The sequence below is a fragment of the Bos indicus genome, chromosome 18, assembly GCF_029378745.1.
Source record: "Bos indicus isolate NIAB-ARS_2022 breed Sahiwal x Tharparkar chromosome 18, NIAB-ARS_B.indTharparkar_mat_pri_1.0, whole genome shotgun sequence".
NCBI classification, from domain to species: Eukaryota; Metazoa; Chordata; class Mammalia; order Artiodactyla; family Bovidae; genus Bos; species Bos indicus.
This window is the reverse complement of record NC_091777.1, coordinates 57457676-57470900: the sequence shown is the minus strand read 5'-3', so window position 1 is coordinate 57470900 and position 13225 is coordinate 57457676. Positions and strand designations below refer to the sequence as shown.

The 13225-nt window shown below is 50.8% G+C and overlaps 1 protein-coding gene across 2 annotated transcripts; it reads left to right on the top strand.

Annotated features, from left to right (window-relative positions):
• Positions 1-998: 998 nt before the first annotated feature.
• Positions 999-3361, top strand: KLK4 (kallikrein related peptidase 4). Of its 2 annotated transcripts, none has more exons than XM_019978457.2 (4): positions 999-1118; positions 1665-1830; positions 1917-2053; positions 2921-3361. In XM_019978457.2, the coding sequence occupies exons 2-4, from the start codon at positions 1704-1706 to the stop codon at positions 3071-3073; spliced, it is 417 nt and encodes a 138-aa protein (XP_019834016.1). In that variant the 5' UTR covers positions 999-1118; positions 1665-1703; the 3' UTR covers positions 3074-3361. The 2 variants fall into 2 exon arrangements, with proteins under 2 accessions (XP_019834016.1, XP_019834018.1); XM_019978459.2 differs by having other exon boundaries at positions 1577-1830.
• The last annotated feature ends 9864 nt before the right edge of the window (positions 3362-13225 follow it).

The window sequence follows — 13225 nt, the reverse complement described above, 5'->3', positions numbered from 1 at the left end:
TGAAAGGGAGATTACGCTTCTAGGAGAGTCACCCACTGCTGGCAATCTGCGCCTGCTTCTTGGGTCTCCAATCCTGAGAGGCCCCAGGGATCCACATTAGGACAGTGTGATGGGGTTTCTGTGTCTGCTGGCTGTCTGCTGCCCTGGGGGGGGACAGGACTGAGCCGAGTTGGGCAAGACACCAGGGCTACAGATACTGGCACTGCCTCCCTGAGCGTCTTCCTCTGTCGCCCTTGCCTCTGCCACTTTGTGTGGAGGCGTCTGCTCGTGTTGGGAGATTGAGGCCCCAGCAGTGCACAGGCCTGCCGTGGTGCTTGTATGTGTGTGAGAGAGAGAGCGATGGAGTGTGGGTCTGGGAGATGGCTGTGACGAACTCGAAGCTGAAACTCTTCCCTGACAAGTGACCCTACCTCTGTGAACCCGAACCCCCGCCCCCCCGCCCCGCCCCAAGGAACCTGATGCGTGGAATTAAAGCCCCGCACTGTGACCCCTCCCCAGTCTCCTCACTAATCCTTGACCCCGCCCCTAGGACTCTTACTGCCCGCAGGATCCCTGACTCCATCCCTGTGGTTCTGACCACACCCGCCCACCGAGAGGTCTAGTCCCATCTGACCGCCAGGCACCGAAGTGCACTGTGACCCCGCCCCAAGAGGCCTAGTCCCGCCTCCTGTTTGTTTCCCAGCTCTGACCACGCCCCCGTGCACCGAGAGCCCCGCCCCCAACCCCTCTCCCGCGTGTCCGGCTTCCACCCTGAGCTACGCCCCCTCACCGCGGCAGAAGCCCCGACCACGCCCATCATCAGTGGTCACGCCCCCTAGAGCCAAGGCCACAGGAGTTAGTGTCCTACTTTCTGGGCCTCTGGCTCAGTCCTGACCACGCCCCCACACCGAGCCCCGCCCCCAGAAGTCCCGCTTCGGCTCAGAGCAGGGTCCCCCAGCCCTGCCTCCGCCCTCAGGATCCCTCGCCTGGGGCGGCAGCAGCCGCATCATCAACGGCGAGGACTGCCGCCCGCACTCGCAGCCCTGGCAGGCGGCCCTGTTCTTGGAAAATGAATTTTTCTGCGGGGGAGTCCTGGTGCATCCGCAGTGGGTGCTGTCAGCTGCGCATTGCTTCCAGAAGTGAGTGCAGGGCGCGGGGGGGAGAGGGGCGGCGCGTGGAGGAGGGACAGGGGCGGGGCTTGGGTTCTAGGGAGGGTCTGGATGCACTGTTAGCTGAGGAGAGGGGCTTCATAGGTTCAGTCTCCGGGTACTAAAAGTGAAAGCCGCTCTCAAGGAAGGCTGTGTGAGGGAAGCGGGAGCTCTTGCTTTGGAAAGACTCAGAATCCTGGGTTGAAATCTCAGTTCCACTGCTGAGTATCCAGTAAATTAAGGCAAGTTCTTGCCTCTGGATTATTGATTGTGCATTAGGATTTGAAATCATGACTGGGTAGTGCAGAACTTAGCAAGGAAGATGGGGGTGGGGCAAGGGACCGGAGATGGGGTTGTGGTTGAAAACAGGAATGGAGATAATGGCGTGGCTGCCACAGAACTAACCTGTCCCCGCGCTACCCCCGCACCCTCGACCCCGTGGCCCTCAGGTCCTATACCATTGGGCTGGGCCTGCACAGTCTTGAGGCCGACCAAGAACCAGGCAGTCAGATGATAGAAGCCCACCTCTCCATCCAGCACCCAGAGTACAACAAACCATCACTCGCCAACGACCTCATGCTCATCAAGTTGGAAGAATCGGTACCCCCATCTGACACCATCCAGGACATCAGCATCGCCTCCCAGTGCCCGGCCGCCGGGGGGGATTCCTGCCTGGTTTCTGGCTGGGGTCGGCTGGTGAATGGTGAGCTCGGGAGATGGATGTGTCTGGTCTCTCTGAGGGGTTCTCCGCCCAGCCAGTAGAGGCTGATCTGATGCTCTGCGTCCCAGGCAAACTGCCCAAAGTGCTCCAATGTGTGAATATCTCAGTTGTGTCGGAGAAGATCTGCAGTGAACTCTATGCCCACGTGTACCACCCCAGCATGTTCTGCGCTGGCGGAGGCCAGGACCAGAAGGACTCCTGCCATGTGAGAGATGGGGGAAGGGAAGAGGGGAGAAGATCCAGGGAGAGATGGAAAAGGGAGGGGACAGGGACCCCATAATGAGAAGAAAGAGAGATATGGGAGAGAGACTGAAAGAGAAATAGACACAGAAATAAAGAGAAGCAAGGAAAGTGAGAAATAGAAATAAAGACAGATGCAGCAAGGCAGAAACAGACATACACACATGCACACCCAGAGAGAAACAGATACATTGACACACAGAAATGAAATGTAAAGTGAAATAGGATAAAAAATCAACATACAAGGAGGTGAAGAGTTGCATAGAGACTCAGAGAGTCATTGAGATAGAGAAGTAAGCTATAGTGGGAGAAAAAGAAGGAGAGACACAGAGATGGAACAGCAGCAAACGCAAGAGAATCGGCCAGCTGTTAGGACGTAGGGAGCCAAATTGGGTGTGATCGGGGCTCTGTAGTGGAACCTTTAAGGAATATGTTGCTATCTTTTGTCCTCTCTCTCTCCTGTCTTTGCCTCTCTTCATTTGGCTCCTTTCTGATCTCACATCTATGTCCACTTCTCTGTGTTTTGTTTGTTTTTAATATTCACTTGTCTGTCTATTGGCCTGACCCGGGTCTTAGTTGCATCACGCAGGATCTTCGTTGCAACACGCTGGCTTCTCTACTTGTGGCGCTCAGGCGTCTCTCTAGCTGTGGCACGGTAGCCCGTTGCCCCACTCTAGTTAGTTGCCCCACCGCATGTGGGAGCTTAGTTCCCCGACTAGGGGTCGAATTTGTGTTGCCTGCCTTGGGAAGGGGATTCTGAACCACTGGGCTGCCAGCCGCGTCCCCACCTCTCTGGGTTTTGGATTCTTTATTCTCTGTCTCTCCACAACAGGGTGACTCTGGGGGCCCCCTGGTCTGCAACGGGTCCCTGCAGGGCCTGGTATCCTTTGGACAAGCCCAGTGTGGCCAACCCTACGTGCCAAGTGTCTACACCAATCTCTGCAAGTTCACGGACTGGATACAGAAAACCATCCAGGCCAGTTAACTCCTGCGACTGAGATTCATGAAATTGAACCCCAAAATATAAGCTGCTGAAGGAATTCAGGAATCTAGGTTCCCAGTGCCTTCCACCCTCAGACCCAGGAGTCTAGACCCTCACCCCCAGCTCCCTCCCTCAACCCCAGGAGTCCTGTCCCATCAAGAATCTTTTCCTATACATGATGCCCCCTAGCGGCACGATGTTGACACCACCTTACCATTGGTAGAGAAAGCTGATTTTTCACCGCTTTTGTCCCTTCGCCTAAGCCCTGAAATAAAGTCTAAGAGAGCACCAGCTCTGTTCATACTGTCCTCCTTGCTTCCTTTCCCATCCAAGGGATTCCAGTAGATAGTTTGCCTTCTTTGTGCCTCAGTTTTTTCATCTGGGAATTGGGACCGTGACCAGGAGAGTCACAGGATCCCCTTGGAAGAAGACATACCTGAGAGAAGGTTAAGAGAAACTGATTCTGTGGATGTTGTCTAGTTTCTGAAAAGTCGAATCAGCAAATGGCAAATTAATGGGATTTCCTTATTTTGTTTAATCAACTTTGCCGCTGCTGCTGCTAAGTCACTTCAGTCGTGTCCGACTCTGTGTGATCCCATAGACAGCAGCCCACCAGGCTCCGCTGTCCCTGGGATTCTCCAGGCAAGAACACTGGAGTGGGTTGCCATTTCCTTCTCCAAAGCATGAAAGTGAAAAAGTGAAAGTGAAGTCGCTCAGTCGCGTCCGACTCTTAGCGACCCTGTGGACCGCAGCCTTCCAGGCTCCTCCATCCATGGGATTTTCCAGGCAAGAGTACCGGAGTGGGGTGCCATTGCTTTCTCCTGAAATCAGTAATAGACTTTTGTAAAAATGCTAACTCTGGTTCTGCATAATTACTTGAAAAAAAAAATAGAAAAAAAGCAAAGTTGAAATGCCAAAATATCTTCATGACATTCTGACATTATTAATGAGAAATGACAAAGAGCATGGTGATGTTTTTCATTGCTGTGAAATACGATGATACTGCCAGAGCTTTTAATCTCTTTCGGAACACAGCCGTTTATATTTCAGAGCAACTAAAAAGGAAACTTTGAGAAGATTTGCTGTGATTTTTGCTTGTTTGGTCGATTGGAGAACAAAGGTAACAACCCGTTTTATGACTTCTAAATTGGCCTATAAGCGTCATGATCCACCAGATCTGTCAGTAGCTAAAAGTTCCATGGCCAAATTCCATTTTCCCTTGAGAAAGTAAAACAGTGGATTCCCAAACTGCTTGACTTATTTTGGTTTTGACTTCTTCGGTGCATTTTAAGAATTTTTCTCTTGTGGTTGCCTCAGGACCCACCTGCTGTAGCTGGAGACTGGTGGCAAGAATCTGGGGGGCAGGGGTCGGGGAGTCTGAGGATGGAGAGAGGGGTGAGTTAGGACAGAGAGAGAGAGAAGACTGAAGCCCCAAGAACATAAAGAACTGTTATTATACTAAATACAATGGGGCTTCCCTGGTGGCTCAATGGTAAAGAATCTGTCTGACAATGTAGGAGATGCAGGTTCAGTTCCTGGGTCAGGAAGATCTCCTGGGGAAGGAAATGGTAACTCACTTAGTATTCTTGCCTGGAGAATCCCATGGACAGAGGAGCCCGGTGGCAGTCCAGTTACAGTCCATGGGGTGGCAAAAAGTCGGACACGACTTATTGACTAACCAACAACAACTAAATAGAATATATTGATAAGAATTTATATCCAGGAATATCTTCATAAACATATTGTGAACCTATTCTTAAGTAGATATTAAACTTTCTCTGTATCTCTTCAGTATCCTCAAATATATAAAGTAAGTGATGAGATAACTAAGAGAGACAAATCCCCACTCATGATACAGGACTTGGGGAAATCCCTGGTGGTCCAGTGGCTAGGACTCTTGTTTTCACTGCTGATGGCTCAGGTACAAATTCAGTCCTTGGTCGAGGAACTAAGATCCCACCAGCCACTCAGTGCGACCAAAAGTAAAAAAAAAAAGATTTTAAAAAACATAAAGAGGACTTTAAGGAGCCTCTTAAAAAATAATAGAACAAACAAGATAAAAGTGGATAAGGACATATATGATTTGGACAACGTGATTAACAAACTTTATTTAGTCATCATATATAGAACATTGCACCCAGTATCTGAAGAATATACAACCTTTTCAAATTGCACATATCTACCAGAATGGCTAAGACTAAAAAGAAGGACAGCATGGTGTATTGGTTGTATGTAGAGCAGCGGTAATTCTCACGTATTTCTGGGGGCGGGGGAGTATAAAATGGTACAACTGCCTCGGAAGACAGTTTGGCAGTTTCTTAGAACATAAACATACGTTGTCTACCCCATAACCAGCAAGTCCACTCTTAGGTATTCATGTAAGAGCAATGGAAAAAAAAAAACACCTCCCACGAATGTTCATAGGAGCTTTATTCATAGCAGCCAACCTGGAAGCAACCCAAATGTCCATGAAGGAGTGAATGAGCAAACAAACTGTGAACTATTCACTCAATGTAAAATGCTACTCAGTAATAAAAAGCTGAAGTCTTGATACATACAAGAGTATAAGTGCACCTCAAAATCAGGATGCTGAGTAGGGACTTCCGTGGTGGTCCAGTGGTTAAGAAATTCCAGAACCACAGACTCTTAGTTAGTCCAGAATCCTAGGGTCTCAGTCAGTCTAGAACCATAGACCTTCAAAATCTCTGGATTATCAGACCTTCAGATTCTAGAATAGAAAGGCTTGTTGTTGTTGTTGAGTTGCTAAGTCATGTCTGACTCTCTGTGACCCCATGGACGACAGCACCCGAGGCTTCCCTGTCCTTCACTATCTCCTGGAGTTTGCCCAAGTTCATGTCCATTGAATCACTGATGCCATCCTGCCATCTCATCCCGTCACCCTCTGTATGGATACACATATCCACTATTTTTAGATTCTTTTCCCATATACATCATTACAGAGTACTGAGTAGAGTTTCCTGTGCTATACAGTAGACTGCAATGTTTTACAATTTGATGGGGTTGAGAGTTACCTGGGTGGATGCATTTACCAAAACTCATTGAACATGAAATCTATACCTTGCACTGTGTGCACCATGATTTTAAAAATATACCTCAAGGCCTCATCCAGTAAGGCAACCCCCTCGCCCCCTCCAAGATCGTCTTGCACCCCACGTCCCACCCAGGTCAAGTGTCTACAGAACATAAGCCTTGTTTTCCCCTTCAGCGCTTCAGTTGGTTATTTGTCACTGTTGTCTCTCAGTCAGCTTTTTGTAGAATGGGGTTTCAGTTTTGTCTTTTTTTTTTTTAACACTGGTAAATACTTACATTCAAACGGGGAAGGGGAGGCAGAGGTCTGGCCCCCTGCTCTGCTCCTTTGATGCTGTGGGGCCTACCCCTGGAGCAGACCCTCCTCTTTGGGTTCCGGGAGCTTCTTTGCTTATAGTTGTCTCAGATTCGACCTGTCCATGTCGTGCCGCTCAACCCCCTTCAAGATGCCTCTGGAGGGCAGGGGAGACCTGCCTTCCACTGTGACTGGCCTGTGGGGTTCTGACTACCTTGCTGCTTACAGGTTCGTGACTTGATTAATTTGTTGTATTCGAAAACTTGAAATGTAGGACGCCATTAAGTGTCTGTTTCTATTTTTGGAATATTTATATTACTTACAATTAATGAATAAAAGTGGGTTTAAAAACCTATCCATGAATGGGGGGGAAATATATATATATATACACACATTTGCACAGCATTTACAAAAATTGTACTGATACTGAGCTATGAAGCAAGTCTCACCACATTTCAAAATGTTAAAATACCGAGGTTATTGTCTGGCCACAATGTCATTAAGCTAGGAATTGACAAAATTCCATAACCCGATCTCCAGAATTCGGAGTTGGTCCCCCACACCCCGCTCCGTCTGACCCAGGAGTCCCCGCCCCCCAGCCTGCCCCAGCCCGCCCCCACCCCGCCCCGTCCCTCAGAGCCGTGTGTTGGGCGCCACTTAGCTGTGGAACCCTCCCAGGACAGGAGAAAAAGAGATTCCTTCCGGTTCCGCCCCGCGCAGCACAAGAAATATAAAAAGTCTCAGGGAAAAACCTAGCCGTACATGGGGCGTTCCCCCTCCTCAGAGTCACACTTGCAAGCTGGGGCCGCACACATGTTTTAACTCCCTGGCCTCAGTTTCCCCATTTGTAAACTGGGAAAAGGAGGGGTTCAGAAAAAGAAGCCAAAATTGAGAGACGGGAGAGCCCTTGCTTCTTCAGGTCTTAATCTGCTCTGAGAAAGACCCCAAAACCACCCCTCCCCAAGATTCTCGGAAAACAGGACTGATGATGGCCTGGATTACTCATTAAGTGCCAGGCACAGATTTCACACACTAACACCTCAAAACACTCCGAACAGGCAGAAGCAATTATTAGTCTCATCTATTAGATGGACGACTGAAGCACAGAGAAGCCAAGTGACTTGCCTAAAGACACACAGCATTATGTGTTGGAGATAGGATTTGACTCTAGGCTGCCTGGAGTCAGAGTCAACGTCTGAATCACGTCCTCTGTTAACCTGTCTTTCACACACCAGCCTAATTCTGATTTACACACCTGCTCTATGCATATCAACTCGTCCAATCTCATCCATTCTCCACTCCCTCCCCTACCCTAAGGCCCCATCACAGATGAGTAATGATAACTAGAGAGAGGTGATGCTTCACACTCAAAGAACCAAGGACTTCTGGACCATTCTCTTGTCCCACTCTCCAACTTCTGCAGCCTGGGTGACCTTGAACTTCTGGGGTGCTACCCTCCCCCCCATATATCTGCTCCTGTGTGGGATTGTTTACTCTTAGCTCCTTATACTTATCTGTCTTAGATACTCCTTGTAAAACTCTGTGATTTTATCTGATTATTATTAAGTAAAATTACCTGGTTTTTTAAAGATGAGAGACTGAAAGCACTTACCAGAATTTCCAAAATAGTAAGCCGTGGGGCAGGGGCCTGAGCCCAGGCTGTCTGACTCCAGGGCCAGGACCCTGAAACACTACTTTTGACTGGTTCCATAATGAAGGGGAGGGGGTTGTGGAGAGATGAAATTAGAGGAGACCCAACACCACATGGGGAGTTCCCTGGAGCGTCAAGAGTCCAGTGCCCCTTGGGGAGGGGGACAGGATGCAGTGCCTGTCTCCCTGGTAGAGGGGGTTCAAGATGAAGCTTGTTGCCTCAGCATGTGTGCTCAGTCGTGTCTGACTCTTTTCGACCCCCTTGATTGTACCCCGCCAGTCTAAATTCCTCTGTCTATGGAATTTTCCAGGCAAGAATATTGGAGTGAGTTGCCATTTCTTACTCCAGGGGATCTTCCTGACCCAGGAATCGATCCCACATCTCTTGCATCTCCTGCATGGGCAGCAGATTCTTTACCACTAGTGCCACCTGGGAAGCCCCCTGTTCCCTCAGGGTCAGGGTGGGGAGGAGAAATCCCAAAGGGGCTCAAACACCAGGCTAAGACGTTTGTTCAGGGGTGCTGGGGAGTTGCCCCTGGAAGTGCCATGAGCAAGGAGGGGGCGGGGTCGGCTCTGAGTGTCTAGAGAGACCCTCTGAGGCCAACTGCTGAGGGACAGGAGGGGACAGAGTAGAGGATGGCAGGCCAGGGTGGAAGCGGGGGCGAGGTCCAGGAGTAAAGCGGGGCACCTGAGCCAGACCAAGAGGACGGAGGGGAAGGACAGGTGTGGATGCCACTGGGCCGTAGGGAGTGAGGAGAGGGATGGAGTCGTCTGGCCACATGACTGGGTGGACACTGGGGGCTCTCCCTGAGACGGGAAACGTGGGAGGAGGGAGGAGGAGAGTTTGGGAAAAGAGATAAATGAGTTATGACACGCTAACTGAGACAGACCTGGGGCTTCCCCCGGGTGGGTTGGGGGTACCTCCCAGGAGCGTGGCTGCCCGAAGCTGGAGTATTAGGGTCAGATGGAGAACTCCTTGGAGTGAACCATGGAGCTGATGAAAGAAAGACTCCAGGGAGTGTTCGCAGTTAAAAGACTAGGGCGGGACGAGGGCCTCAGTGGAGGTGAAGAATGTCTGGGGAGATGCCCAGGGGGACATTGATTCCCCACGTCTGACTCGGCCGAGTGGGCGGGGCTAGGGTTGGGGCGTGGACATCACCGCGTCGGGGGCGGGGTGAGAAGGGGCGCCCTCCCCAGGAGCTTGAGCTCAGTTCAGGTAGGAACCTGGGCTGCACGCTGGTGTGAGCTCAGAGTTCCATCTGTGTCAGGGAGACGCTCAGAATACGTGCCTGTGAGAGCTAGTGGGAGGGACAGGTACACGTGTGGTGGTGATGGAAAGCGCTTAGCCTGGCACCTGGGATGCCCTTGCTATGATTACCCCTCGCCACCACCCGGCTAAAGCAGAGGGAGGTGGCTCCAGGGGTGGAGTTGAACAGACAAACTAGGTGGCAGAAGGCAGGGTTCATCTCACCCTCCGTGGTGACCTTTGCTGTGATGCCCCTCTCTGGGTCTCAGTCTCCACCGTATGGTATATGTGTGTGAGTCACTCGGTTGTGTCCAACTCTCTGCGACCCCATGGACTGTAGCCCGCCAGGCTACTCTGTCCATGGAATTCTCCAGGCAAAAATACTGCAGCGGCCATTTCCTCCTCCAGGGGAGCTTTCCAACCCAGGGATCGAACCTGGGTCTCCTGTATTGCAGGCAAATTCTTTACTGTCTGAGCCACCAGAGAAGCCCCAATATTAAGGAGGAAGCCGTAATAATATCCACCTCAGGGGGCTGTCAGAACGATAAATGAGATCATGCGAGGCCAACACTCCATAAACAGCAGTCGCTCAACTGCCAAAGCAGTGACCCACTGTGAGTCCAATGGCTTTGAGCACAAATTTGTGGCAAGAAAAGGAGACAAAATAGTTCTAGAGTAGATTCCAGCCTGGGAAGTCAAACTATAGACGGGGTCCCAGGACATCTGAATATGACAGGGTTCTAGAATGCCTAGAGATGTACAGTTCTGGATTATTTTACTATCTTGGGTTTGAGGGCAGGAGGAGAAAGGGTCAACAGAGGATGATGGTTGGATGGCATCACTGACTCAATGGACATGAGTTTGAGCAAACTCCAAGAGATGGTGAAGGACAGGGAAGCCTGGCATGCTGCAGTCCATGGGGTCACAAAGAGTCAGGCACGACTTAGCAACTAAACAATGACAACAAGCCTTTCTAGTCTAGAATCCGAAGGTCTGACATTCTAGAGATTTTGAAGGTCTATGGATCTAGAATGACTGAGACCTTAGGATTCTGGAATAACTAAGAGCGTGTGGTTCTGGAATGTCTGAAAGACATCTGGAGGGCTTAGATACCATCATTCTCCCATATTATCTGTGCAGAAGTCAAGGGCTAGGCATTGGCACTAACATCCTTAACAGTCAGCCCCAATCAGGCAGCCCCTTCCTGTACACGTGATGGATTTCCAGAAACATGGAAGAACTATGCCTATAACAGTTCCCATCTTTTGCTGGGTGATCTGAGATCAGTACCTCCTTCTCCTTGTGTCTCCTCATTAAACTAGCCATGATAGTCTTGAGACAATTTCCCAGGATCCTCTATGGTCCTGAGACTAGAAAACAAATCTAAATTTCCAAAGCTTTGGGTTATCTTAGTGATGATCTCCATTCTCCAGAAAACCAGAATCCAGATTTCAAGCACAATAAAGACGATAGGATCCAGAATAGACTCCAGCGTCCCAGTCTCTGAAGTCATGCTCTAGAGTCAAGATTCTAGGAATCTCAGATTCATGGGAAGCCAGGCCCCTGTCTCCCAGTCCAGTCTTTTAAATACACAATACAGATTTGAAACACGAGACTTCACATTTCAGAGTCTATCCATGTAACCTCAGAGTCTAGACCCACACTCTAGAAATCCAGACCCCCAAAACTGAAAATCCGAAATTTATCATTTATATTCCAGGCCCCAGAGCCTCGAGTCCTATATTCCAAACACCAGACTTCAATCTCTTAATCTGGACTCTAGTATTCAGAGACACCAGATCTAGAATCTAAGCCTGAGACCTGGCACTCAAAGGCCAGAGTCCAGGATACAGATTCCAGAAGTCAGACTCCCAAATCCACCCCTGACTCCAGGTCATGAGTGCTTGGTTCTAGGCCCCAAACTCAGAATTCAGAATTGGAGATCCAGAATCAAAGATCCAGAATCCAGAATTGGGATGTTCAGACTGCAAGATCCAGAACTGGGTGTCTAGGTCCAGAATCCAAGATCCAGAACTGAATATCCAGATCCAGAATCCACTGTTCAAAATCCAGAATCAGAGATCCACGATCCAGAGCAGAGAGTTCAGAATCCAGAATCAGGGGTCCAGAACTTGGGGGATCCCTGTCCAGCTCCAGAGTCCAAGATCCAGAACCCTTATCCAGGCACAGGAAGCTGGGCTCTAGAATCCAGTTTCTACACTCCAGACCCCAAATTCCCGGTTTACATGCTCCGGACTCCTGGCTCTGTATTTTGGTCTCCTCCAATTTTCTGCTCTTGCCCTACTGCCTCCTCTACCCCCACCCCCCAGACAAACCGCCCCTGGGAGGGAAATTCCTCCTCATAGACTCAGACAAAAACTTCAGCCTCATAAATGCTCATTAGGCCTTGTCCCGCACCCCACCAGCCACCTAGGCGTCCCCGCCTGTAAACTGACTCCCAGCCATTTCCCACCCCACCCTCCCTGCTCCTCCAGGACCCGGGTGGAGCTGGGAGCTTATAAATTCAGGCATTGGGGTGCCAGCTCCCTTTCTTCTGGCATCCAAGCTGCCCCAGATGCTGCTGGAGGATCTGGAGGGGGTGAGATCCTTGAGATGGGGGAGAGGGCTTGGAGTGAGGAGGGACACAGGTCTGCGCTGGTCTAGGGGAAACAGGAGATGCCCGGGTTCCCGGGAGCAGATATGGACTGCCTGGAGGGATTTTCGTGTCAAGGGCACCTGGGGAGGTCCATGTGTTCTTTACCGAGACACCAAGCTGGACCTGAACCAAGAAAATGTCCTGTAGATGTAAGAGGGAGCTGCAGTGGGGAGGTGGGGGAGGGGAGGGACCAAATCAGAAGGACATCTTCGAAAGCATTTGTACCAGAGCCAGGAACCAAGGTCACGAGTTATCACCGGAGCAGTTCAGCTCAGCACAATCTCCCTGAGGCCTCCCGTGTGCCAGGCGCCTGGCTGGGCAGTGCTGGGGACGCAGAGAGGTGCTGACCTGAGCGTTCCTGGGGATGAAATCAGAGCAGGCACTCTAGGACTCATAAGAGATACCTGCTCAATATCATGGTCTCCCAGCTCAGCTGAGGGCTGAGCCTCAGCGGGCAAATATGAATTCAGAAGCTGAAGGGAAGACGGACTTTAAGCCCCAAGCTTGCCCAGCACCATGCAGTGCTGGGATTCCAGAGTCCAGTCAGGCTGGAACTGCCCTTAGGGAGTTCTGGGTCTGGAAGGGGAGGCAGACACCACTGACTTGGCAGAGGTCAGAAGTGGACCTTGGAGGGAATGGCATACCTAGGAGGAGGAACAGCCTGAACAGAAGTGTAGAGGCATGACATTGCAAGAAGGGAAAAAATGGAAGAATCAACTGCCTCTAGGGCCAGGTCATGAGAGACCCAGCCAGTGAGGCTGGAAGGGGAGAAAACACTCAGGTCGTCACAAGTGAGGCTGGGGGGACTGGGACTTTATCCCGGGGGAACTGGGGGTCTGCAAGGGCTGTGAGTGGAAAAGGAACTGGTCAACTCCAAGCACAGGGGCATTCTGTGGGGGCCATGTGGGAGGACAGGCTGGTGGGGGGTATGGGACTGGTATAGGGTTTGCAGAAAGAATGAATCTTGAACCAGAGCCCTCGGGCAAGTGGATGGTGTTGGCGTCTGCCAGGCCATGGGGACCCCGTGGAGTCTGACTCGGTGCCTGGAGGAACAGCAGACTCCTGCAAGAGGGGGAACCCGGGAGGAAGAGCAAGTTGGGGTGGAGTACAAGGATGCTGAGAAGAGGTGTCTTGTCTTAAGAAAAAGTGGGATGAGTTTGTGCCTGGAGGGGTCCAGGTGGAGGTGTGAGGGGCCAGCCTCATACCAGCTTACCCTCTCCCCTCCCCAGACTTCAGCAGAGCCCTGGTCCCTCCGTCACG